This window comes from Pelmatolapia mariae, linkage group LG23 (assembly GCF_036321145.2).
Source record: "Pelmatolapia mariae isolate MD_Pm_ZW linkage group LG23, Pm_UMD_F_2, whole genome shotgun sequence".
NCBI classification, from domain to species: domain Eukaryota; kingdom Metazoa; phylum Chordata; class Actinopteri; order Cichliformes; family Cichlidae; genus Pelmatolapia; species Pelmatolapia mariae.
This window is the reverse complement of record NC_086246.1, coordinates 48644398-48670793: the sequence shown is the minus strand read 5'-3', so window position 1 is coordinate 48670793 and position 26396 is coordinate 48644398. Positions and strand designations below refer to the sequence as shown.

Genomic DNA, 26396 nt, shown 5'->3' with positions numbered 1-26396 from the left:
GGGGCCTGAAAACTGAAGGCTCTGCCTCCCATTCTACTTTTAAATACTCTAGGAACAACAAGTAAGCCTGCAGCGTGAGAGCGAAGTGCTCTAATAGGGTGATATGGTACTACAAGGTCATTAAGATAAGATGGGGCCTGCTTATTTAAGACCTTGTATGTGAGGAGCAGGATTTTGAATTCTGGATTTAACAGGAAGCCAATGAAGGGAAGCCAATACAGGAGAAATCTGCTCTCTCTTTCTAGTCCCTGTCAGGACTCTTGCTGCAGCATTTTGGATTAGCTGAAGGCTTTTCAGTGAGTTTTTAGGACATCCTGATAATAATAAATTACAGTAGACCAGTCTGGAAGTAATAAATGCATGAACTAGTTTTTCAGCGTCACTCTGAGACAGGATATTTCTCATTTTAGAGATGTTGCACAAATGGAAGAAAGCAGTCTTACATATTTGTTTAATATGTGCATTGAAGGACATGTCCTGGTCAAAAATGACTCCAAGGTTCCTCACAGTGTTACTGGAGGCCAAGGTAATGCCATCCAGAGTAAGAATCTGGTTAGATACCATATTTCTAAGATTTTCAGAGCCGAGTAAAATAACCTCAGTTTGATCTGAATTAAGAAGCAGAAAGTTAGCGGCCATCCAGGTCTTTATGTCTTTAAGACATTCCTGCAGTTTAACTAATTGGTGTGTGTTATCTGGCTTCATGGATAGATAGAGCTGCGTGTCATCTGCATAGCAGTGAAAATGTATGCTATGTCTTCTAATGATACTGCCTAAGGGAAGCATGTATAATGTAAACAGAATTGGTCCTAGCACTGAACCCTGTGGAACACCATAATTGACCTTAGTGTGTGAAGAGGACTCTCCATTTACATGCACAAATTGGAGTCTATTAGATAGATTATTATGGTCAACAGTATTGAACGCTGTACTAAGGTCTAGCAGGACAAGCAGTTGAGTCCACTGTCAGAGGCCATAAGAAGATCATTTGTAACCTTCACTAAAGCTGTTTCTGTGCTGTGATGAGCTCTGAAACCTGACTGAAACTCTTCAAATAAGCCATTCCTCTGCAGATGATCTGTTAGCTGTTTGACAACTACTCTTTCAAGGATTTTTGATATGAAAGGAAGGTTGGAGATTGGCCTATAATTAGCTAAGACAGCTGGGTCTAGAGATGCTTTTTAAGTAAAGGTTTAATCATTAACCTTTACTGTACTGTAGGTTCCTTACATTTTTTACCAGGATTTGGATGATATAACAATACAGAAGCTCAGACATTCAAAGGCAACGCAGATAAAGTTACTGAGTATATAATATAGTTTGAAAAAATGAGACCTGGAGAAAAAAAGTGATTTCTTTGCTTCTGGTGTTGACTTCTCCTTGGTTTTGTCTAACTGGTGGAGAATACTGCAGCAAGTACTTGTGCTCTCAAAAGTGGTATGAATGGCATAGAGCTGTGGCGGCACCACTGTTTGTGTGAAACAGAACTGATGTGACCATCATAGTTGGAATATCAGTAGTTGACTTGTTGGTGGAGCTGGCTTGCTGAAAGAACATAGACACTAGTATTTACCAGTGACTGTAAAAAAAATCATCATGGGGCAGATGGTAAGATGTTTAAGCCATCATCTTTAATGAAATGTTGACTCAGACATGTTAAATACTTTTTTACATGAGCAGATAATGTATACACTTCAAGTTACAACATACAGTAGATCCACAAATGGATGTATTTTACTCCAAGTTCTTCTTACGATACAATATGTGAAGAATGCCATTAGCCAGTGGTCAATTACTGAGAGCTTCATTTGACAGAATGGAACAATTTATGTGCCACCTGTAGAGAAGATACAACAAATAATTCATCAGTGCAAACAAACAACACAGACATTTCATATCACTTAAGTTACTGCTCTTACATGTAGGCCATACAAATGGATAGTTTCTTGTATATGTTGCTCTTATGTCAGCAATTGCCAGATAAAGGTGTGTCCTATTGCCATGGTAAGCTAAAGTTAACTTCATGTATGAGGGACTGCAGCTTTGCTTGCAAATGTTGATTAAAAATGTAATGATGATTACCTCTATGATTTCTGATAAAAATCTTCCTTCAGTCACATTTATCTAAGCCTTCAGGAGATCAAAGATGTCTTTAAGAGTAAAAGCAGTTTTACTTTACACATCATAATACCACTCACTTTCAGGTTTGCACTCATACAGAGCAAAACACAGAGCTCAATCATAAAACGGAAGGCCAGGTGTATTTATTAGTTTAGTTTATTATCACAATCCAGATTGCTCAATCAACTACGACTGGTTATAGATCAACTTGACCCTGGAGAACAGCAGTTCTTGAGACAGACAGTGGAGGTGGAGACACTGTCTAAAGATTTAAAAATTCCTCCAAGAGCATTCTTAAAGTAACAACAACTTTGAGGGTTGTTATTTATTTTCTGTTAAATATAAGACAGCCTAAGTAGCTATTAGCATTTATTATGATAAAAGAACAGTTTTTACAATTCTAACAAGCTTCAAAGTCAAACTTTGGTATGCCCACCTTTATTATTCAACACAGCCTGAACTCTGTTAAAGAAATTATAGAAAACCTTGCCTAAGTAATTTTTAATAACTCCCAATACTTATTGAAAGGGCTTTGAGAACTACTGCTCAAAACCACTTGAAAGATTCTGACACCCCCACTTCGATTTATCAGACTCCTGAACACTCAGTGACTGCACTGACTGACACACACACACACACTTTCATACACCTCACTACATCAAGCACTTATCTGCACAATCTCATACACATATACGTTCCTCAAGTTACTGTTTGTACAATGCTCAGTCTTTTTGCACAACCCACTGTCATTGTTGCACTTTTCTATTGCACTGTTTTTGTTTTGTTTAGTTGCAATTTTTATACACGTGCACTTTATGTAGTCCTCTGTTGATTGTCTGTTATATGTTACACGTAGCACCATGGTCTTGGAGGAATGTTGTCTCACTTCACTGTGTACTGTACCACAGCACATGGTTGACATGACAATAAAGCCACTTGACTTGACATTGACTCTTTGAAAACAAAATATAAAGAAACGAGGGACTGAGAACACCTGCTCTTTTGTCAGTGTTTTTTTAGTCTTTCTGCCTGGTACAGTTGGCTAACGGCACACTTACACAGTGGTCTCGAGCATGTAGGAAGTCAAACAGCTCCTCGGTACAATCCTCCTCCGTTGAAGACCGGGAGCCAACTCTGGTCTCACATTGCTCCAGACGTTCCCAGGTGTGAATGCAGTGTTCTGTCTCCGCACACTTCTGCCGCAGTGATTCAATAGGATCCTGAAAGAGAAAGTTTAGCACTCAAAGCAACTGGCGTTCAATAAGAGACACATATGCCAGCATCAGTGTGCAAATGAGTGCAATGCAATATAGCTGAGGAAAAAAGGAAAGTCCACTTGGAAAGAAAAAAAAAAAATCCATGAAGTGGGTGGGTTATTTTTGTTTTCTTTTTATATGCGGGAAAACTGCCACACATTTTTTTCAAATATCAAATGAGAAAGTAAATTATCACTTCAAGAAGCCTCTCCACACCTGACAATTACTGTCCTATTCATTTTTCTGTTTTTTTTTTTTTTTTAATTGGTTTAGTTCAGTAAAGACCAAAATAAAACCATCAGTCATAATGGGATATTTTGGCATACTTTGATTCTGTTAAAGTTATTTAATTAACATACCACCATCTCTTCCTCTTCCTCCTCTTCTTCCTCCTCCTGAAATACACAAGACCAAATTAATAACATCAATAAACCACCACCCTCGAGAAATTGCTATCAATTGCTTTTGTATTCATTCATCTTCACCAGTTAGTCCGTCATTATTATCACTGACTGCGATTTGATTCTGCTGCGTTAATTGACCTTTAATTTTATTCTGAACAGAGATGTTTAGAGAGGTTGGCTAATGCTAATGTTAACTAAGTCAAGATGCATCGTAGTTAGCCTCAGCGTATTAGCCTATAAGCTGAACGTCAAACGTCACTAGCTTACGAAATCATATCTGTAACAAATACTAAGAACCTCTGGCTCTCCGTTCGTGATCATTTTCTCCTCGAAAACCATGATTTCGGTGGTCTTATCCTTGAATCAGCTAGCTGTCAAATCTCAGATATTGGAGGACACACCAGGTCATACGAGCTAATAAGCTAGCGAAGGCAAACACTTCCGGTTACTTAACTTTCAAAATCAAACTGCTCTTCGTTCATTGCCTGGGGAAAGGTGAACATAAGTATTGCAAATTTTAAACATATTGCACGTTTAACATATTATTTTAGGCCACCTCGAATCCAAGCGGATTATTTGGTTTTTTACTTCAGAGGCAGGACAAAACTTGCTCGATACGCAAACATGGCAAAGTTTCACCTCGACTCACAGACGTTTTACATTGAAAGTTCCAAGAATTTTATTTAAACGACCTATGTTTTATTTTGAAGTCAATCATCTACTTCCCGCGAGGGTCGGATATCCGAGTTGGGACGGTGTTTATCAGTTTTAAGTTGTGAACGCAAGGTGCACATTACAAAGACACTTATTTGCTTTTAAACCCAATATAACAGATAATTCAATTCATTCATTTGCAACATGAGCCAAAATTTTAATGCACGGCGATTTAAAAATTGTTACACTCTATGCTACCATCGTGTGTTGGGAAGTGGTACTACATTATGAATTTGGCCACGTTCTTAAAGCCCTTTTTTGAGTACTTTGTTCTTCCGTTGTTCCCTTTAGAGTTTTTTGCTTCAAATGAGTCATCTGAGTTGCTTTCCTGTTTCAACAACATGAAACAGAGTTAGTTTGTTAAATAAGGTGAAAAGAACACCACTGGCTTTCCCAGAACTCTTCTGAAATGAAAGGTTAATGGCAAATACAAACCAGGCTACACTCATTGGCCAGACTTATCAAAGTTCTCAGAAGTGGGAACAGGATTTTAGTTTTGGTACATTTAAAAGTCAGCCTTGAATGTCTTTTTATGATCATGTAAGGCTTTAAAAATCTCACATCTTCCACTCTGTCAAATGGCAAAACTACAAACTCATTTTCAAGACTCCAATGAGCAGTTCTTTTCTGTGTATGTTAGTGTTGCACCAAAGATAGCAGTTTTAAAGTGGTAAAAATAAGAACTGAAGTAATAAAGTTTGGATATTTCTTAAATCTAATCACGCCCTCAAGCCAAAAAGATTCTTTACTGTTGAGCAACAATACTTGATTTTAGCATCCTAAATTAAAAATGTTTTTCACGTCTTTTTTTCTCTATGAAATGAGGTCAGAGTTCAGAGTAAACTTTATTTGCTTTACCAAGTGATAGTAATACTGAGCTTTGCCCTCACTGCAGTAATAGCACTTGTTGCCTACTCTCAGACTGAGTCATCTGTCTCACAGGAGAAATCGTACCCACGTACAGGGACTGTATTTACAGAATGGATTCAATCATTTCTGTAATTGGAACCTATGTTTCCTGGGATCTCAAGAGTCTGCTGCTCTTCGCTGCAGTTTTCATCATCACTGCAGACTATATTAAGAATCGTCGGCCAGCAGGCTATCCTCCAGGACCCCGGGGTCTTCCAATTATGGGCAACCTATTCACTATAGATCAGAACAGGGCCCATGAGAGTATGACACAGGTACCTGTCAGTCTTAAAATTTTACATATTAACTCATATTCTAATCTCAAGCATTGTGTGTATCTTCTTTGATAAATCCTTTCCCAGTTAGCAGAGAGATATGGAAATGTGTACAGTCTACGGATGGGACAGGAACGGATGGTGGTTTTAAACGGGTTTGATATTCTGAAAGAAGCTCTAGTGACGCAGGGAGACAGCCTGGTGGACCGCCCGGAGCTTCCTTTACAGATTGATAGAGCACACAGACTAGGTAAGGGTACTAAAGATCAACACAGACCCAAAGTTTGAAAGTTTAAACTTTTAAGGTTTTTTGCCTTGCCCAGAACCAGTTGTATTATTCTGTTTTGCCCAAAGACTCTCAGCTGTGATTGGTTCAAATTTAACTTTAAGAAAGGAGTTAGGGATAAGAATAGAGAAGTGGTTATATAGTCCTAAAACACAACCTTCTTTTTTATAGTTGAGAAGTTTGCTGTCCCTGCTCTTTTTCTGATCAGGTGTCATTGCCAGTAGTGGAAACCTCTGGAAGCAGCAGAGGCGCTTTGCACTTTCGACCCTTAGACAGTTTGGATTTGGCAAGAAGTCACTTGAATCTGTCATCCTGGATGAATTTACATATTGTGCAGAAAACATCAGAAGCTATAAAGGTACATGCTTATTTCACGGTAAGACTTTTAGAATGAACAGATTCACATAAATTTACATAAAAGTTTCTCTTCTGTTGTGGAGGTAAGCCAGTCGATCCACACCTTATTCTCAACAATGCTGTCTCCAACATCATCTGCTCTCTGGTGTTCGGCCATCGCTTTGAGTACGGTGAAGAGAAGTTCATTAAAATGATGCAACTGTTTGACAAAGCGCTCCAGATTGAAGGCTCTATTTGGGGACAGGTACGGCATTTAAAAATACTGATCACATCCTAAATTCACGTGCCACAGCTCTGCCATTTATTCCTTACAGGAATATTTTTTTTTAAATGTCAGTGAATGATCTTTTTCAACACAGATATGTGAAGTTTATCAATATTAAGTCTCCTCACTACTAGAAGCATACGTACTGAAGTGTCTGACATAGTAAAAAAAAAACAAAAAAACAGTCACCTTTTAGGCGAGTAATAATGTTCACAGAAAAGAGGTGATAACGAACAGGAAATTAACACTGAGCAGTGACATGCAGAGTAGGAGTGAATATCCAAAATGTATATATGAAACTATAGAGGTTTTACGTTGATGGACACATTTTTACAATAGCAATAAAGAAAAACAATGAGCTGAAGTTGCAATGCTTTAAAATAAAACACACACACAAAGACAAACGATTCCCCCAATCAGAACTTTATCTTTTAGGTTTTGTACTCAGCAAAATCACTGACAGCAATGCTCAAATCCAAAGTCATGATGCTATATTCATCCTGGAGCCTTGTCTCTTTCTCTTTCTTTTGACCACCACTGTTTTATTTTGCTGGGAAGCATGATTAGAAATCCTGCAACACCGTTGCCAAAAACCAAATTGTTGCTTAGTTAACAGCTTAGCACACATTTTCCACAAAAGGTTAGAAAGAACAAGTAATCTTTTTCCCAGCATGTCTCTCCACCATCAGAACTTTAAGAAAAAACATGCATTTTATTCAGTAACCTATAAAATGATTGAGTTTGAGTTTGCAGTTAATATTCAATTCATAAGAAAAATTTATAGCATACAAAATTTGGGAATCTTTGGATCACAAAGTGGAAATATGACTTAATAAAACTCTTATAATATGTCCACTTTGTTGGCTGCCCCACCCTGAGCCTGGTTCTGTAGTATTAACCAAACTTTTGACTGGTGCTGTTTGTCTGGTTTTCAGACAGTTGATTTAGACTGAGGCATGGCATTTGCACTAACATGAATGTATTGTTCCAATCTGTTTCCTTGTGTAGCTCTACAATGCATTTCCTGTCCTGATGAGACGTTTACCAGGTCCACATCAGAGTGTCAGGCAGATCTGGAAGCGAGTGAAGGATTTCATACGGGTAGAACTAAATGAGCACAAGAAGACCTGGAATCCCTCAGAAACACGTGACTACATTGATTGTTACCTCAGTGAGATTCAAATGGTAGGAGATTAGACTTAATTTGCCATCATAAATTGCCATGTATTTCAGGTAACACTGCCAATAATAATGTTTTAAAATGTGTGTTTGCATGTATTTTCAGAATAAGGGGCAGGACGACAGCACTTTTGATGAGGAAAATCTGGTTATTTGTGTTTTGGATCTTTTTGTGGCTGGATCTGAAACCACATCCACCACCCTGCGCTGGGCTTTCCTCTACATGGCAAAATATCCTGAGATTCAGGGTAAGAGTATTGACCAGGCCTGGAAAGCTCCCTGTTTTCATTAAAAAATCTGGACATGTGTGGCACTAAAGGAACATTCTGGTCATAATTTCTTAATTGTAAACTTTAGTATTTCCAGGTTTTTCACTCAGGTTTTTAGATGTATAATGTATTGTGCGAAGGTGCACAAATCTCTTTAATAATTAGCGCTGTTGCACTATGCTGTAAATTTCATTGCTGAAATACTGTTTTCTTTTGTCTTTTGCACAGAAAAGGTACAGGCTGAGATAGACAGAGAGATTGGAGAGTCCAGACAGCCATCAATGGAGGACCGTGCAAACCTGCCTTACACTGATGCTGTTATCCATGAGATCCAGAGGATTGGAAACATAGCTCCTCTTAGCGTGCCGCATGTCACCAACAGAGACGTCGAGCTGGGGGGCTACGCAGTCCCAAAGGTCATTGCTCAAACCAATTTTTGTTTTTCTCAAATCAATTTTAAGTAAAAGACAAACACGGTTTATGTCATATTTCATTTTGTGTATTTTTTATTTATTATTATTCCAATTGCCAGGGAGTTATAGTAATTCCCAATTTGACATCTGTGCTGTTCGACAAGCAAGAGTGGGAGACGCCCCACACCTTCAATCCAAATCACTTTCTGAATGAGGAGGGCAAGTTTGTGAAACAAGCAGCTTTTCTGCCTTTCTCTCTTGGTAAGGAACGACTCTGTAGATATTTTATTAATATCTGTGCAAGATTTTTCAGCAGCCTCTTTAAGTATACACTGTGCTGTTGCAGAGATGATTAGTGAAGGACAAAAAGAGATCATAGGTCCTTCTATTAATCTGCAACTGGTCTGTGCACAGTCATCCTTTGTCAATGCCAATGTCTTGTCTCAGGTAAGCGGGTGTGTCTTGGAGAGAGCCTGGCCAAGATGGAGCTTTTCCTCTTCTTCACCTCCTTCATGCAGCACTTCACATTCTCCATGCCTGCCGGGGTGAAGCCTGATATGGACTACCGCTTTGGGCTCACTCTGACACCGAAGAATTATGAAATCTGCGTAATCCCACGTCATTAGAAGCTGCCAGCACTTGTGATCTTATTACCAGTTCAAGGTTTAAGGAAAAAATGACAAGATTAATAGTTGATCACATGTTTTGATTTGAATTTCACTACACACCAGTGAAATTTCTCTTACCGCTTTAATAATAAGTGTATTATTTCCTTCAGTTATTTCTGTTAGTTACATCTGAAGGACAAATTTATCAATCAAATCAACCACTCCAACAGTCAGAGACAGTAAAATTCCTATTGCAAGATAAACTCAACTAGACTTCAGCTCAAACACTATTTTAAGTGGGACATAAATGGAGCGTTTTTGTCTTTCATGAATGGTCTAAGGAGCTTGGAAAGAAAAGCGTCTGGACTTCGTTAAGTTGCTTGAAGATGTTTCACCTCTCATCTGAGAAGCTTCTTCAACTCTAGGGTCAAATGGTGGAGAGTCCCAAATTTAACCCCTGTAGGAGTGTCCCCCCCAGGGACCTCAAAACTGGATTATAGATGGCAAACAGTTGGTGTCGTAAGTCACCGTCTCTGTTCAAAGATGGTCGCTCACAGTGGGCATAGATGGGGGCAGGGATATCTCAGTAGGTAGGGTGGTGACCCCATGATCGGAAGGTTTAGGGTTCAAATCCATTCAACGGCTACCCTGAGGTACCCCTGAGCAAGGTACCGTCCCTATACACTGCTCCCCGGGCGCCCAATGGCTGCCCACTGCTTCACTGAGTGAATGGGTTAAATACAGAGAGGAATTTCCCCACAGGGGATCAATAAAGTATACATCATCATCATTAGATGGCTTCTTTCACTCCTCTTTCAAACCATCTCCTCTGTCCAAAATGTGAACATTGGCATCCTCGAAAGAGTATCCTTTGTCCTTTAGATGCAGATGGACAGCTGAGTCTTATCCCGTGGAGGTGGCTCTTCTATGTTGTGCCATGCGTTTATGAAGTGGCTGTTTGGTCTCTCCAATGTAGAGGTCTGGGCATTCCTCGCTAAACTGTACAGCATACACTACATTGTTAAGTTAAGAACGGCCATCTTTGAACAGAGGTGGTGGCTTATGACACCAACTGTCTGCCATCTATAATCCAGTTTTGAGATCCTTCCCAGACGCCTTAACGCCCACTCACATCCTGGGCCATTTGACCTCAGGAAATCACATGATAGGTCGGGGCCAGGTTTCACAATGAGCTCACCCGAAACCTTGGCTTATTGTGACCTACACCCGTTTTCACACCTTGGCTTGTGTGATTAGGTAGAGGATCATTAGGGGGTCCATTGTCCGTCTTGGGGGGGGGACACTCCCTAAGGGCTTAAATCTGGGACTCTCCACCATTTGAACCTAGAATTGAAGAAGCTTCTTGGATCAGAGGTGAAACGTCTTCAAGCAACTTAATGAAGTCCAGATGCTTTACTTTCCAAGCTCGTTAGACTACGATAACCTGGATGACTGAGAACCTTCACAGACATATCTTTCGTACATGCTTTTAGAAGGACTTGACAGTTTGCAGCAGCAGTTACAGAACTCCTGTCAATTTTATTAACAGGAGTTCTCATCAAATCTGTAAAAGTGTTGTACAGTGGCTTGCAAAAGTATTCGGCCCCCTTGAACTTTTCCACATTTTGTCACATTACAGCCACAAACATGAATCAGTTTTATTGGAATTCCACGTGAAAGACCAATACAAAGTGGTGTACACGTGAGAAGTGGAACGAAAATCATACATGATTCCAAACATTTTTTACAAATAAATAACTGCAAAGTGGGGTGTGCATAATTATTCAGCCCCCTGAGTCAATACTTTGTAGAACCACCTTTTGCTGCAATTACAGCTGCCAGTCTTTTAGGGTATGTCTCTACCAGCGTTGCACATCCAGAGACTGAAATCCTTTCCCATTCTTCTTTGCAAAACAGCTCCAGCTCAGTCAGATTAGATGGACAGCGTTCGTGAACAGCAGTTTTCAGATCTTGCCACAGATTCTCGATTGGATTTAGATCTGGACTTTGACTGGGCCATTCTAACACATGGATATGTTTTGTTTTAAACCATTCCATTGTTGTCCTGGCTTTATGTTTAGGGTCGTTGTCCTGCTGGAAGGTGAACCTCCGCCCCAGTCTCAAGTCTTTTGCAGACTCCAAGAGGTTTTCTTCCAAGATTGCCCTGTATTTGGCTCCATCCATCTTCCCATCAACTCTGACCAGCTTCCCTGTCCCTGCTGAAGAGAAGCACCCCCAGAGCATGAATCTGCCACCACCATATTTGACAGTGGGGATGGTGTGTTCAGAGTGATGTGCAGTGTTAGTTTTCCGCCACACATAGCATTTTGCATTTTGGCCAAAAAGTTCCATTTTGGTCTCATCTGACCAGAGCACCTTCTTCCACATGTTTGCTGTGTCCCCCACATGGCTTGTGGCAAACTGCAAACGGGACTTCTTATGGTTTTCTGTTAACAATGGCTTTCTTCTTGCCACTCTTCCATAAAGGCCAACTTTGTGCAGTGCACGACTAATAGTTGTCCTATGGACAGATTCCCCCACCTGAGCTGTAGATCTCTGCAGCTCGTCCAGAGTCACCATGGGCCTCTTGGCTGCATTTCTGATCAGCGCTCTCCTTGTTCGGCCTGTGAGTTTAGGTGGACGGCCTTGTCTTGGTAGGTTTACAGTTGTGCCATACTCCTTCCATTTCTGAATGATCGCTTGAACAGTGCTCCGTGGGATGTTCAAGGCTTGGGAAATCTTTTTGTAGCCTAAGCCCGCTTTAAATTTCTCAATAACTTTATCCCTGACCTGTCTGGTGTGTTCTTTGGACTTCATGGTGTTGTTGCTCCCAATATTCTCTTAGACAACCTCAGAGGCCGTCACAGGGCAGTTGTGGAGCTGTTTTGCAAAGAAGAATGGGCAAGGATTTCAGTCTCTAGATGTGCAAAGCTGGTAGAGACATATCCTAAAAGACTGGCAGCTGTAATTGCAGCAAAAGGTGGTTCTACAAAGTATTGACTCAGGGGGCTGAATAATTACGCACACCCCACTTTTCAGTTATTTATTTGTAAAAAATGTTTGGAATCATGTATGATTTTCATTCCACTTCTCACGTGTACACCACTTTGTATTAGTCTTTCACGTGGAATTCCAATAAAATTGATTCATGTTTGTGGCTGTAATGTGACAAAATGTGGAAAAGCTCAAGGGGGCCGAATACTTTTGCAAGCCACTGTATATTTCTAAGATTTGCCTGCATGATTTGAAGTTACCTTTTGTGTACTTTGTGTTTTTCTCACCTTTTTGCCCCCCAGTTTGTTGTCTATGTAATACTGCTTTTGAGATAACCAGTTCATGTCTCACCATCAATCTCCATACGTTCTTTGTTTTTGGTCCATTTTTTAAGTCAATCCTTTTTTCTGTTTCCTATCGTTGGACTTACATATATGTTATGCAGCTTTAATGGCCTAAAAGCAAAACCAGGAAACACAAAGTACAGAAGATTAAAAATTAAACTACACACAATGAAGCACACACACATATACAAAAGCAAACAGAATAGACTCCAACAGCTAAACACTAGAAAAAGGGCAGGTTCCACGGGCATCTTGACACAGAGAAGGCAGGACTATAAAAGAGGGCATAAAACTCATGGAAGCCATGAAAGAAAAAAAAAATCAAAACGGGAAATACCAAAATATAGGACTGAGGGAAATGCCTCACAGCAAGAAGGCACTGAGTTCAAATCCACCATCTGAGTTTGCATGTTCTCACAGTTTTTACATAGATTCTTTTCTTACAATTACTTGGGTTAGGTGAAATGGCGATTCTAAATTGTCCGTAGGTGTGAATGATTGTCTGTCTCTCTGTGTTAGCCCTTAAACAGACTGGCAATCTGTCCACAGTGTACCCCGCCTCTCACGCTATGGCAGCCAGGATAGGTTCTGTTTTCCACTCTTTGACAAACCCTATCATTCAGGAACTTGTAGAACCATCTTTAGCAGCAGTAACTAATTAACATCTGAGAAATCATTTCTTATATATAATTTACAGTGTTTAGTTCACTGAGGTTGGCAGGCATTTGTTTATGCACAGAATTCTTAAGTCCTGTGCATAAACACAGCATTTCACACATTTACTTCTTTAACCATTCTGTTGTAGATTTGCTGCTGTGGTTGGGATCACTGTCCTGTTTCGTACTTACAGAATGCATTTTACAGTGTTTATTTATCGGATAAAATACGTTAAATGTCACCGTTATTATTGGCCGGCCCGGAAACACCGGGGGTGTCCAAATTCAGAGGCTGCTTCCACCTGAGGACCCGGCCTTCGCGGTCTAAAGAAAGCCGGGTAGTAGTCACGAGCTCCCTCGGTGGAGTGAAATCTTCCGTCCGCTCCTTGTTATCTAAAATATAACCGGGCGCTGGCGTAAACTCTCGACCGTCTCACACTTTGTTTAATTAGTTTTCTGTTTGACGTTTATTCAGCTGTGTGAAAACCCCGGAGGAACCCTCCCGAGGGATTAATAAAGTTAAATTTAATTTGATCTAATCTAATAACTTTAATCTCAGCCAAACCGATTTACTCACTGTAGATAACCTGCTGTTAGTTTGGTATTTTGTCCTAATCTGCTTGCCATACCTCCGTGTAGGTCTGTGTATGTTTTGAGTGGTATAGGCGGCATTCCGTCCAAGCATGTAAGTTGTCTGCTGCTCTGCTGGTTAATAAAACCACGTTAACTAAATCTACTGCTTCATCATTATCATACTGGTGAACATACAACATGGTGTCAGAAGCGACGGAACACGTTCTTCGTAGTTGACGGTATTTTTTTTTTCGTCTCAAGTCTATTTTGTGGGTGCATTTTTTTTGTATCCGGACTACAGCCGACATGGCGGAAGGATTCAGGAGGCCCGACCCGCTTGTTTTCGATGGTAATGTTGCTGAAAATTGGCGCATTTTTGAGCAAGAGTATGACATTTTTATAGCGGCGGCACACTCTGACAAGCCAGCGCGCACACAAGCCTACATATTGCTCAACTTAGCAGGCCCCGAAGCTATAGAACGGGAGCGGTCGTTTGTTTACGCGCCAGAAGTGAGAGAGCCCGGGGATGGAGGACGAGTCCTCATTCCTGCGGAATCGAAGGAGGACCCTGAGTGCCTCAAAAGGAAATTCAGAGAAACGTGCAGCCCACAAACTAACGTCACGATGGAAAGACACAAGTTCAACACGCGGAATCAGAGGACTGGTGAGACTGTTGAATCCTATGTAAGTGATTTACGGATTAAAGCAAAAAGCTGCAGATTTGGTGATCTGAGCGAAGAACTAATAAGAGACAGACTAGTTTGTGGCATCAACAATGACAATTTAAGGAAAGTGCTACTGCGTGACAGTGATTTAACGCTAGCAAAAGCCATATCTGTCTGCCAGATTCATGAGATGACTGAAGAGCATAATAAAACACTTGCTTTTCCTCAACAATCTGCAACAAATGTTGATGTGCTCCAGCCCAAATTTACAAGAAAGCACAGAGGAGATAAAATGAAAATACAAGGAGACAGGTCTGATACACAGCATATCACTAACTGTACTAACTGTGGGGGTGCTCATGCTGCAAAAAAGAGTAAATGTCCGGCTTTTGGGCAGCAGTGTCATGCATGCAAAAAGTGGAATCATTTTAAGAAACGGTGCAGAGCCATTCAGCCTACCCAAAATGTAGCAAGACACAGAAAGTCAGTTCATCATGTGGAACCAGACCAAGCTGATGACAGTGGAGATGACACATTCTACGTTGATGGAATAAACCTGCAATATGCAATCCATGCGACTGATGTGCATGTGGAACACAAAGAGGAAGTTTTTGTCACCGTGCAGATTAATGGGATTCCTGTTGAGATGAAAGTGGACACAGGTGCTAAATGTAATGTGCTTCCCAAGAAAACGGTTAACAGTATAAGAGCAGATAAACAAATGAAAGCACATCCCAAGTCCGTTAACTTAGTAGCATTTGGAGGCAGCAAGATTCAAACCTCAGGTGTAATTAAGCTGCAGTGTTTTCTGCATGGACAGTCACATGTGCTATCATTCTTTGTTATTAATGAAGATGTTCAGCCAATACTGGGACTATGTGCGTGCAGAGAAATGGGACTTGTATCATTCAGCAATGACGTCCACCAATTGAGCACGTCTGCAGATGACCTGTCACAACAGCTTATCACAGGATATAGCGACTTATTTTCTGATGAGCTTGGCAGGTTGCCAGTCACCTATCGCATGACACTGAACCCAGATGTGAAACCAGTTGTTCGCCCAGCACATCGCATCCCTTTGGCCATGAAAGACAGAGTCAAGGCAGAGCTGGACAGGATGGAGAAATTAGGCGTCATTACTCCCGTCTCAGAGCCGACAGACTGGGTGTCTTCTATGGTAGCCACCAACAAGAAGGGCAAAGACGAAATCAGGATATGCATAAATCCTCGAGATTTAAACACCGCTCTGAAAAGACCACACCATCCCATGCGCACAGTAGAAGAAGTGGCTGCATTAATGTCACATGCTACTGTGTTCTCTGTTTTGGATGCTAAGAACTCTTTTTGGCAGGTGTCTTTGGATCAGAAGTCATCCATGCTAACCACCTTCAGCACTTGTTTTGGTCGTTACAGGTTCCTCAGAATGCCTTTTGGTCTTAACGCTGCCAGCGAGGTGTTTCAGCGAGCCATGGAGCAGATATTCGCTGGGTATCCATGTGCCATCATTGTTGATGATATACTCATCGGCGGAAGAACCATGAAAGAACATGACGGCAACCTGAGAAAAGTCCTTGATCGTGCCAGAGAAGTAAACCTGCGACTAAACCCATTAAAGTGCAAATTCCAGCTGAATCAGGTCAGTTATGTCGGACACATTTTCACAAGCGAGGGACTTAAAGCAGACCCTTCCAAAACAGCCGCAATCAAAGAGATGCCAGTTCCAACGGATGTCCAAGCCCTGCAGAGGTTCCTGGGGATGGTCAATTATCTTGGAAAATTCATTCCAAACTTCAGCCATCTGTCAGCTCCTCTGCGACAGCTCACACACAAGGACAGCGAGTGGATGTGGGACACACAGCATCAGACTGCGTTCGAAGCACTTAAAGAGCACATGTCTAATCCTCCTGTTCTGTCATATTATGATGTCAGCACACCTGTGACACTAACATGCGACGCATCACAGTATGGTCTTGATGCAGCTTGCTTACAGGAAGGGCGACCTGTGGCATATGCTTCACGCACTCTGACAGACACTGAAACCAGATATGCTCAGATAGAAAAAGAGCTGCTGGCTGTTGTTTTCGCATGTACAAAGTTTCATGACTACATTTATGGCAAGCCTGTGGTCGTAGAAACAGACCATCAGCCACTGGTCACCATACTGAAGAAACCTATTCACGCCGCACCAGCCAGATTGCAGAAGATGTTGTTAAGGCTCCAAAGGCTACAACATCACGCTCACATATAAATGTGGGAAACAAATGTATCTGGCTGACACGCTGTCTCGTGCTCCCAGCAGATCCACTTTCCAGCAGTCTGAAGAAGAGGACAACTTTGATGTCATGACGGTGAGCTGCATCTCTTCTTCACGCCTGGAGGAACTTAAAGGACACACGGCTGAGGATGAGACACTGCAAGCGCTCAGCTCGTTCATCAAACATGGTTGGCCACAACGACTCCACAACCTTCCCACGGCAGTTCATCCCTATTTTCCTTTCAGGGATGAGCTGACTGTGGATGATGGCATCATTCTTAAAGGTTGCAAAGCCGTGATCCCAAAATCACTGCAAGGAGACTACATCACCATCATGCACAGAGGACATCCCGGCGTAGAAGCTACCAAGCGGAGAGCACGGGGGATCGTCTTCTGGCCGTTCATGTCAAGAGATATTGAACAAACAGTTACTTCCTGCTCGGTGTGTAATAGCATTAAACCTCATCAACAAAAAGAGCCCCTTCATCTGCATGAAGTTCCAGATCTTCCTTGGTCAACTGTGGCTACAGATATCTTTGAGTGGCACTGTCAGCACTATTTAGTAGTAGTCGACTCATACTCAGGCTGGTTTGAGATTGACCTGCTAAAGGATTTGACATCAGCGACAGTCATCAAGAAGCTGAAAAGACACTTCTCAGTTCATGGTGCTCCACACACTCTGATCTCAGACAATGGAAGGCAGTTTACGAGCCAGCGTTTCAAAGACTTCGCTTCACAGTGGGACTTTCAACATGTCACCAGCAGTCCAGAGTATCCTCAATCCAATGGGCTTGCTGAGAGAGCAGTGCGCAGTGCTAAACAGCTGATGGAGAAATCTCACAGAGATGGCACTGATGTGTTTCTCAACCTGCTGAATCTCAGGAATGTTCCACGTGATATTAACCTGGGTTCCCCTGCAGAACGACTTCTATCCAGACAGACTCGAACTACGCTCCCAATCACAACCAAACTGCTCGAACCACAACACCGTGAATCTGAGAGAGTGAAAGCCCAACTACTCAACAAGAGACTGACTCAGAAGGTCTGTTATGACAGATCCAGCCGACCACTTCCACCTCTTGAAGAAGGACAGGTAGTGAGGTTACAGACCCCACAGGGTTATGACCGCACAGGTGTGGTAAAGGAACTTTGTAAAGAACCTAGATCCTACCTGGTACAGTCAGATGGGAACATTTACAGGAGAAATCGCAGACACATATTGCCTGTGTCTGAGCCTGTTACTGTTCAGAAAGACACTAATCATCATCATTATGATGGACTGCAGGTTGTGGGTGAAAACAATGATGTAGAACAGTTTAAAGACAGCACTCATGCTGAGAGCTCTTCTGATGTTTTGCATTCTCCAAAACCTTCCAGGAACGATGGTGTTTACAGGACACGCTTTGGTCGTGTATGCAAACCAAATCCAAGATATAGGGATTAATCGGGTACTAGTTAAAACACAGAACTTGTTCAGGTTTGATATTTGATCCAACCGTAACTGATGTCCACGTCTCAAGTTAAATTCTGTTTGAGGTAATTTTCAGTAGCAATCATATTTCACTTTATACAGCAAAATGATATTTTGTCATGTTTGTTTCTTCCATGTGGTTGCAAATTTAAATGTTCTTAAGGATCAGCGTATTTCACCTTTAATGCTTTGATTATTATTATTTAGCTTGCATTAAACTTTTTATCCGGTTATGGATGTACTAAAGAAGGGGGATGTAGATAACCTGCTGTTAGTTTGGTATTTTGTCCTAATCTGCTTGCCATACCTCCGTGTAGGTCTGTGTATGTTTTGAGTGGTATAGGCGGCATTCCGTTATTGAGTCCAAGCATGTAAGTTGTCTGCTGCTCTGCTGGTTAATAAAACCACGTTAACTAAATCTACTGCTTCATCATTATCATACTGGTGAACATACAACACTCACGAACAAATAAAACACTGAAAAAGCCAAACAATCAAATTTTTAAGTTATCAAAGTGACTTATATATCATGTTTAACCCGAGTAATGAAAGACCGCGGGGGTTTGAAAACGATGCGTCGATCGGCTCAGATATTTGAAGTCTCCACAGCTACATTCTCACCTGAAAATATGTTAAAAGTTTTTTTGCGACCCAGAAAGAGAAATAAGAGTAATATTAAAACTAAGCAGCTGCCGCCATTGTTGGAAACTGGAATTGGCTGGGCAGCCCATATCTGCGATATGGTTTTTCAGTTTTGTTGTCCGGGTGGAAAATCGGGAGAATTGTGGCTCCGGGAGATTTTCGGGAGGGGCACTGAAATTCGGGATTCTCCCGGAAAAATCGGGAGGGTTGGCATGTATGGTTGTGGCAACATCACTAACCTTGTCAAACACCTCAGAGTAAATCATATCACAGAATATGACGAGCGTATGTTGAGACGAACTGAAGAGGAGGACAGGGACAGGTGCTGCTAGGGCGAGACAGACGTCTCTCACGGAGTCCTTTAGTGCTGCAGACAGGCAAGGTGTTCAAATAGCGCACAACTTCAGTTTTTTTATTTCTATATGATGAACTCTGCATTATTAAGTGATAAGAACAAGTAATCTGATGTCCTGTAATCATAATGAGGCGTGAAAGCAACGTCGACGTTACAAAGACACTGTATTTTATTTTAATACGCATCGCTTTATCTCACTTTCTATCAGGATTAGGTTACTATAACCTTTCATACCAATCCGGGTCGCTCATTATGGACAACAAAGAATTTTGCATATTATCCTAATATAACAGATCGTGCAATTGATTCATTTGCAACATTAATCAAAATTTTAATGCATTGCTATTTGGAACTTTACTTTTAATACTCTATGCTACCACCTTGTGCTGAAAAGTGTTGCTACATTAAGGAAAATGAATTTGGCCATGTTCTTAAAGCTACTGTTTTTGTACTTGTCCTACTTTTGTTCTCTTTAGAGTTGTTTTCCTCAAATTAGCCTGCTGCTTAAATTAATCTGAGTTGCTTTTCTGTTTAAACAACATGGCATGAAATTCACAACAGAGTTAGTTTGTTAAATAAGGTTAAAAGAACACCACTGGCTTTCCCAGATCTCTTACCTCACCCCTACGCACACTATTGCCTGAAATGAAGGCTCAGTGGCAAATACAAACCAGGTTACACTGCCAGATTTCAGTGGCCAATATCACCAAAGTTCTCAGAAGTGGGAACAGGATTTTAGTTTTGGTGCATTTAAAAGTCAGCCTTGAAGAAATGCAGTTTTGACCATGGTTGGTTGTGAAAACATGTCTTTTTATGATCATGTAAGGCTTTAAAAATCTCACATCTTCCACTCTGTCAAATGGCAAAACTACAAACTCATTTTCAAGACTCCAATGAGCAGTTCTTTTCTGTGTATGTTAGTGTTGCACCAAAGATAGCAGTTTTAAAGTGGTAAAAATAAGAACTGAAGTAATAAAGTTTGGATATTTCTTAAATCTAATCACGCCCTCAAGCCAAAAAGATTCTTTACTGTTGAGCAACAATACTTGATTTTAGCATCCTAAATTAAAAATGTTTTTCACGTCTTTTTTTCTCCATGAAATGAGTCCAGAGTTCAGAGTAAACTTTATTTGCTTTACCAAGTGATAGTAATACTGAGCTTTGCCCTCACTGCAGTAATAGCACTTGTTGCCTACTCTCAGACTGAGTCATCTGTCTCACAGGAAAAATCGTACCCACGTACAGGGACTGTATTTACAGAATGGATTCAATCATTTCTGTAATTGGAACCTATGTTTCCTGGGATCTCAAGAGTCTGCTGCTCTTCGCTGCAGTTTTCATCATCACTGCAGACTATATTAAGAATCGTCGGCCAGCAGGCTATCCTCCAGGACCCCGGGGTCTTCCAATTATGGGCAACCTATTCACTATAGATCAGAACAGGGCCCATGAGAGTATGACACAGGTACCTGTCAGTCTTAAAATTTTACATATTAACTCATATTCTCATCTCAAGCCTTGTGTGTATCTTCTTTGATAAATCCTTTCCCAGTTAGCAGAGAGATATGGAAATGTGTACAGTCTACGGATGGGACAGGAACGGATGGTGGTTTTAAACGGGTTTGATATTCTGAAAGAAGCTCTAGTGACGCAGGGAGACAGCCTGGTGGACCGCCCGGAGCTTCCTTTTCAGACTGATATAGCACATGGATTAGGTAAGACTACTATAGATCAAAACAGACCCAAAGCTTGAAACTTCAAAGTTTTAAGGTTCTTTTTTGTTTGCTTCCCCCTCTCTATTTCTGATCAGGTGTCATTACCAGTAGTGGAAACCTCTGGAAGCAGCAGAGACGCTTTGCGCTTTCAACCCTTAGACAGTTTGGATTTGGCAAGAAGTCACTTGAATCTGTCATCCTGGATGAATTTACATATTGTGCAAAAAACATCAGAAGCTATAAATGTATGTGCTCATTACACAGTGAGATTTTATAATGAACAAGTTCACAGTTTACATAAAAGTTTCTCTTCTATTGTGGAGGTAAGCCATTCGATCCACACCTTATTCTCAACAATGCTGTCTCCAACATCATCTGCTCTCTGGTGTTCGGCCATCGCTTTGAGTACGGTGAAGAGAAGTTCATTAAAATGATGCAACTGTTTGACAAAGCGCTCCAGATTGAAGGCTCCATTTGGGGACAGGTACGGCATTTAAAAATACTGATCACATCCTAAATTCATGTGCCGCAACTGTGAAATGTATTCGTTACTGTGATACAATTTATAGTAATGTCAGTGAATGATGTTTTTTTGACACAGGTTTGTAAAGTTTATTAATATTGTCCTCTCACTACTTGAAGATGATCTAAGTGTCTGTCATAATAAAGACCAGTCACCATAGAGAGGTGTGGAGGTAACTGTAGATGGTTTATGTTAATGGACATATTTTTCCAATTGGACAAACAAAACAAAACATGCGATGAAGTCACAATGCTTTACAAGAGTGTAGGGATCAAAATAAGGGCAGAGTCTGGAGATATTCTGATCATCTTCTAGACATATTACACACACATATTACAGTATGAGTGAATGTTTTTGACATATAAGTTGTAACAGTGTTTCAGTCATTTACAAAAACACAAAGACAAATGATTTTCCCAATCAGAACTTCACCTTTTGGGCTTTATACTCAGCAAAATCATTGACAGCAATGATGAAATTCAAAGTCATGATCCTGCAGTCTTCTCTCCTGTTTCCCTTGAGCACTGTTTTGCTTTGCTTGGTAAACATAATTCAAAATGCCACTGTGCCAACAAACCAATATACAGTCAGGTCCATAAATATTGGGACATCGACACAATTCTAACATTTTTGGCTCTATACACTACCACAATGGATTCCGAATGAAACGAACAAGATGTGCTTTAACTGCAGACTGCCAGCTTTTATTTGAGGGTATTTACATCCAAATCAGGTGAACAGTATAGGAATTATGACAGTTTGTATATGTGCCTCCCACTTCTTAAGGGACCAAAAGTAATGGGACAATTGGCTTCTCAGCTGTTCCATGGCCAGGTGTGTGTTATTCCCTCATTACCCCAATTACAATGAACAAATAAAAGGTCCAGAGTTCATTTCAAGTGTGCTGTTTGCTTTTTGAACCTGTTGCTGTCAACTGCCAGGATGAGATCCAAAGAGCTGTCACTACCAGTGAAGCAAGCCATCATTAGGCTGAAAAAACAAAACAAACCCATCAGAGAGATTGCAAAAACATCAGGCGTGGCCAAAACAACTGTTTAGAACATTCCCAAAAAGAAGGAACGCACTGGTGAGCTCAGCAACACCAAAAGACCCGGAAGACCACGGAAAACAACTGTGGTGGATGACCAAAGAATCCTTTCCCTGGTGAAGAAAACACCCTTCACAACAGTTGGCCAGATCAAGAACACTCTCTAGGAGGCAGGTGTATGTGTGTCAGAGTCAACAATCAAGTGAAGACTCCACCAGTGTGAATACAGAGGGTTCACCACAAGATGTAAACCTTTGGTGAGCCCCAAAAACAGGCAGGCCAGATTAGAGTTTGCCAAACGACATCTGAAAAAGCCGTCGCAGTTCTGGAACAACATCCTATGGACAGATGAGACCAACATCAACTTGTACCAGAGTGATGGGAAGAGAAGAGTATGGAGAAGGAAAGGAACTGCTCATGATCCTAAGCATACCACCTCATTAGTGAAGCATTGTGGTGGAAGTGTCATGGCGTGGGCATGTATGGCTGCCAGTGGAACTGGTTCTCTTGTATTTATTGATGATGTGACTGCTGACAAAAGCAGCACAATGAATTCTGAAGTGTTTCGGGCAATATTATCTGCTCATATTCAGACAAATGCTTCAAAACTCATTGGACGGCGCTTCACAGTGCAGGTGGACAACGACCCAAAGCATACTGCAAAAGCAACCAAAGAGTTTTTGAAGGGAAAGAAGTGGACTGTTTTGCAATGGCCAAGTCAATCACCTGACCTGAATCCGATTGAGCATGTATTTCACTTGCTGAAGACAAAACTGAAGGGAAAATGCCCCAAGAACAAGCAGGAACTGAAGACTGCTGCAGTAGAGGCCTGGCAGAGCATCACCAGGGATGAAACCCGGCGTCTGGTGATAGAATAGAATATTCTTTATTGTCATTGTCATAAGTACAATGAAATTGAGAGATGTCTCTGGTCAATGCAACATTCACGAAAATAAATACTTAAAAACTATGTTGTAAATATTAAAAACTATGTTGTAAATACTGTAGAAAATGGAATAAAATAAAGTACAATCTTCTCATACAGTAAATGCACCCAAGTAATCCAGGCCTAATGCCACATACAGTCATTCAACATACGTCCTAGTTGATATATCACTCAACAATCAAACACTCAGTCAATTATGTTAGCGTATCCAACAAGACATGTCTAAAACATTCCAACAGCAGGGCATAAATAACAGCAGGGGCAGTGAACGTCATCTACTTTTAGTAGCATTGAGACAGGATATTGCAATTGGGTAGAAACTGTGTTTGAGTCTGTTAGTCCTTGTGTATATTGTTCTATACCGTTTACCTGAAGGCAACAGTTCAAACATGGAGTGTCCAGGGTGTGAGATGTCTTTTATAATGTTATGGGCTCTTTTGAGGCAGCGAGAACTGTGTAGGTCTTCCAGTTTGAGGAGAGGGCAGCCGATTGTCCTTTGAGCAGCGTTGATTACTCCCTGTAGTGCTTTCTTCTGAGCCACTGTGCAGCTAGCGTACCAGATGCTTATGCAGTACGTTAGTATGCTTTCGATGGAGGCTCTGTAAAAAGACACCAGCGGTCTCTGTGTGATGTTGTTCTTTCTGAGTACTCTCAAAAAGTACAGTCTCTGTTGTGTCTTTTTCAGTAGCTCAGAGGTGTTCACACTCCATGATAAGTTTCCCTCTATGCTGACTCCCAAGAAGCGGAAGTCTGCCACCCTCTCCACACAGTCGTCGTTGATGATTAGTGGTTGAATTTCTGTCTTATGTCTTCTGTAGTCGATTATGAGTTCTTTAGTCTTTTTCGTGTTTAAGAGAAGGTTATTATCCTTACACCATGTCTATGTGTTCCAGACTTCAGGCTGTGATTGACTGTAAAGGATTTGCAACCAAGTATTAAAAAATGAATGTTTGATTTATGGTTCTTATTCTGTCCCATTACTTTTGGTCCCTCAAGAAGTGGGAGGCACATTTGCAAACTGTTGTAATTCCTACACCGTTCACCTGATTTGGATGTAAATACCCTCAAATAAAAGCTGACACTCTGCAGTTAAAGCATGTCTTGTTCGTTTCATTTGGAATCCATTGTGGTGGTGTATAGAGCCAAAAATGTTAGAATTGTGTCGATGTCCCAATATTTATGGACCTGACTGTATATCATACTTGCCAAAAGCCAAATTGTTTCATAGTTAACAGCTTAGGGCACATTTTCCACTTGCTACCTTGTCAGAGGCTACACCTTTGTTTTTTAATTACTTTACTCTTAGACATAAACAGATTGCTTTAGTTTAGACCCCCAACCGGTTACGGTAGATGGCTGCCCCTCCCTGAGCCTCCTTCTGTAGTATTAACCAAACTTTTGACTGGTTCTGTCTGTCTGGTTTTCAGACAGTTGATTTAGACTGAGGCATGGCATTTGCACTAACATGAATGTATTGTTCCAATCTGTTTCCTTGTGTAGCTCTACAATGCATTTCCTGTCCTGATGAGACGTTTACCAGGTCCACATCAGACTGGCAAGCAGATGTGGAATGAAGTGAAGGATTTCATACGAGTAGAGTTAAATGAGCACAAGAAGACCTGGGATCCCTCAGAAACACGTGACTACATTGATTGTTACCTCAGTGAGATTCAAATGGTAGGAGATTAGACTTAATTTGCCATCATAAATTGCCATGTATTTCAGGTAACACTGCCAATAATAATGTTTTAAAATGTGTGTTTGCATGTATTTTCAGAATAAGGGGCAGGACGACAGCACTTTTGATGAGGAAAATCTGGTTATTTGTGTTTTGGATCTTTTTGTGGCTGGATCTGAAACCACATCCACCACCCTGCGCTGGGCTTTCCTCTACATGGCAAAATATCCTGAGATTCAGGGTAAGAGTATTGACCAGGCCTGGAAAGCTCTCTGTTTTCATTAGTGTAAACTTTACTATTTCCAGGTTACACTCAGGTTTTTAGATGTATAATGTATTGTGCAATGGTGCACAAATCTCTTTAATAATTAGCGCTGTTGCACTATGCTGTAAATTTCATTGCTGAAATACTGTTTTCTTTTGTCTTTTGCACAGAAAAGGTACAGGCTGAGATAGACAGAGAGATTGGAGAGTCCAGACAGCCATCAATGGAGGACCGTGCAAACCTGCCTTACACTGATGCTGTTATCCATGAGATCCAGAGGATTGGAAACATAGCTCCTCTTAGTGTGCCGCATGTCACTACCAGACATATCCAACTGGGAGGCTACACAGTCCCAAAGGTCATTGCTTAAACCAGTTTCAAGTAAAAGACAAACACGATTTATGTCATATTTCATTTTGTGTGTTTTATTTATTTATTATTCCAATTGCCAGGGAGTTATAGTAATTCCCAATTTGACATCTGTGCTGTTCGACAAGCAAGAGTGGGAGACGCCCCACACCTTCAATCCAAATCACTTTCTGAATGAGGAGGGCAAGTTTGTGAAACGAGCAGCTTTTCTGCCTTTCTCTCTTGGTAAGGAACGACTCTGTAGATATTTTATTAATATCTGTGCAAGATTTTTCAGCAGCCTCTCCAAACATGCACTGTAAAATGTGCTGTTTAAGAGATGGTTAGTGAAGGACAAAAAAGGATCCTAAGTAATTCTATTGAATCAGTAACTGGTCTGTGCACAGTGATCCAAAGGAAATCTAGGACTAATGTCAGTGTCTTGTCTCAGGTAAGCGGGTGTGTCTTGGAGAGAGCCTGGCCAAGATGGAGCTTTTCCTCTTCTTCACCTCCTTCATGCAGCACTTCACATTCTCCATGCCTGCCGGGGTGAAGCCTGATATGGACTACCGCTTTGGGCTCACTCTGACACCGAAGAATTATGAAATCTGCGTAACCCCACGTCATTAGAAACTCTGATATAGTTCAGAGTTTAGATAATATGACAAGTTTAATAGTTGATCACATATTTTGATCTGAATTTCACTACGCACCAGTGAAATCTCTCTGCTTTCTTTAATAGTAAGTGCATTATTTCCTTTAGTTGTTTTTGTTAGTTACATCAACATCATTGTCTCCATACCTTCTTTGTTTTTGGTCCATTTTTTATGTCAGTCCTTTTTTTTTTTTTTACCTTTTTCTTT

At 41.0% G+C, this 26396-nt stretch overlaps 3 protein-coding genes across 3 annotated transcripts; 2 read left to right on the top strand and 1 right to left on the bottom strand.

Annotated features, from left to right (window-relative positions):
* Nucleotides 1-1609: 1609 nt before the first annotated feature.
* Nucleotides 1610-4223, bottom strand: LOC134620302 (cytochrome b-c1 complex subunit 6, mitochondrial). The gene is made up of 4 exons (XM_063466382.1): nt 4079-4223; nt 3737-3772; nt 3180-3341; nt 1610-1837 (listed from the first exon to the last, which is right to left on the bottom strand). Exons 1-4 carry the CDS (start codon nt 4118-4120, stop codon nt 1805-1807), a joined length of 273 nt encoding a protein of 90 aa, XP_063322452.1. The 5' UTR covers nt 4121-4223; the 3' UTR covers nt 1610-1804.
* Nucleotides 4224-5475: 1252 nt separating this feature from the next.
* On the top strand, nt 5476-9074 carry LOC134621404 (cytochrome P450 2J6-like). The gene is made up of 9 exons (XM_063467881.1): nt 5476-5679; nt 5767-5929; nt 6174-6323; nt 6406-6566; nt 7596-7772; nt 7873-8014; nt 8264-8451; nt 8568-8709; nt 8896-9074. The coding sequence occupies exons 1-9, from the start codon at nt 5476-5478 to the stop codon at nt 9072-9074; spliced, it is 1506 nt and encodes a 501-aa protein (XP_063323951.1).
* Nucleotides 9075-20271: 11197 nt separating this feature from the next.
* Nucleotides 20272-26163, top strand: LOC134620873 (cytochrome P450 2J4-like). The gene is made up of 9 exons (XM_063467199.1): nt 20272-20475; nt 20563-20725; nt 20821-20970; nt 21049-21209; nt 24743-24919; nt 25020-25161; nt 25356-25543; nt 25638-25779; nt 25985-26163. Exons 1-9 carry the CDS (start codon nt 20272-20274, stop codon nt 26161-26163), a joined length of 1506 nt encoding a protein of 501 aa, XP_063323269.1.
* Nucleotides 26164-26396: the final 233 nt, after the last annotated feature.

Bases quoted from the DNA above. Each gene is read 5' to 3' on its own strand.
- LOC134621404 (XM_063467881.1), top strand. From the start codon at position 5,476: ATGGATTCAATCATTTCTGTAATTGGAACCTATGTTTCCTGGGATCTC. The intron at 5,930-6,173 runs GTAAGGGTACTA...TTTTCTGATCAG, and splicing joins TGATAGAGCACACAGACTAG to GTGTCATTGCCAGTAGTGGA. The intron at 6,324-6,405 runs GTACATGCTTAT...TCTGTTGTGGAG, and splicing joins AAACATCAGAAGCTATAAAG to GTAAGCCAGTCGATCCACAC.
- LOC134620873 (XM_063467199.1), top strand. From the start codon at position 20,272: ATGGATTCAATCATTTCTGTAATTGGAACCTATGTTTCCTGGGATCTC. The intron at 24,920-25,019 runs GTAGGAGATTAG...ATGTATTTTCAG, and splicing joins ACCTCAGTGAGATTCAAATG to AATAAGGGGCAGGACGACAG. The intron at 25,162-25,355 runs GTAAGAGTATTG...TCTTTTGCACAG, and splicing joins AAAATATCCTGAGATTCAGG to AAAAGGTACAGGCTGAGATA.
- LOC134620302 (XM_063466382.1), bottom strand. From the start codon at position 4,120: ATGGTTTTCGAGGAGAAAATGATCACGAACGGAGAGCCAGAG. The intron at 3,773-4,078 runs GTTCTTAGTATT...TGTGTATTTCAG, and splicing joins TCACGAACGGAGAGCCAGAG to GAGGAGGAAGAAGAGGAGGA. The intron at 1,838-3,179 runs GTAAGTGTGCCG...TCTTCTCTACAG, and splicing joins TACATGCTCGAGACCACTGT to GTGGCACATAAATTGTTCCA.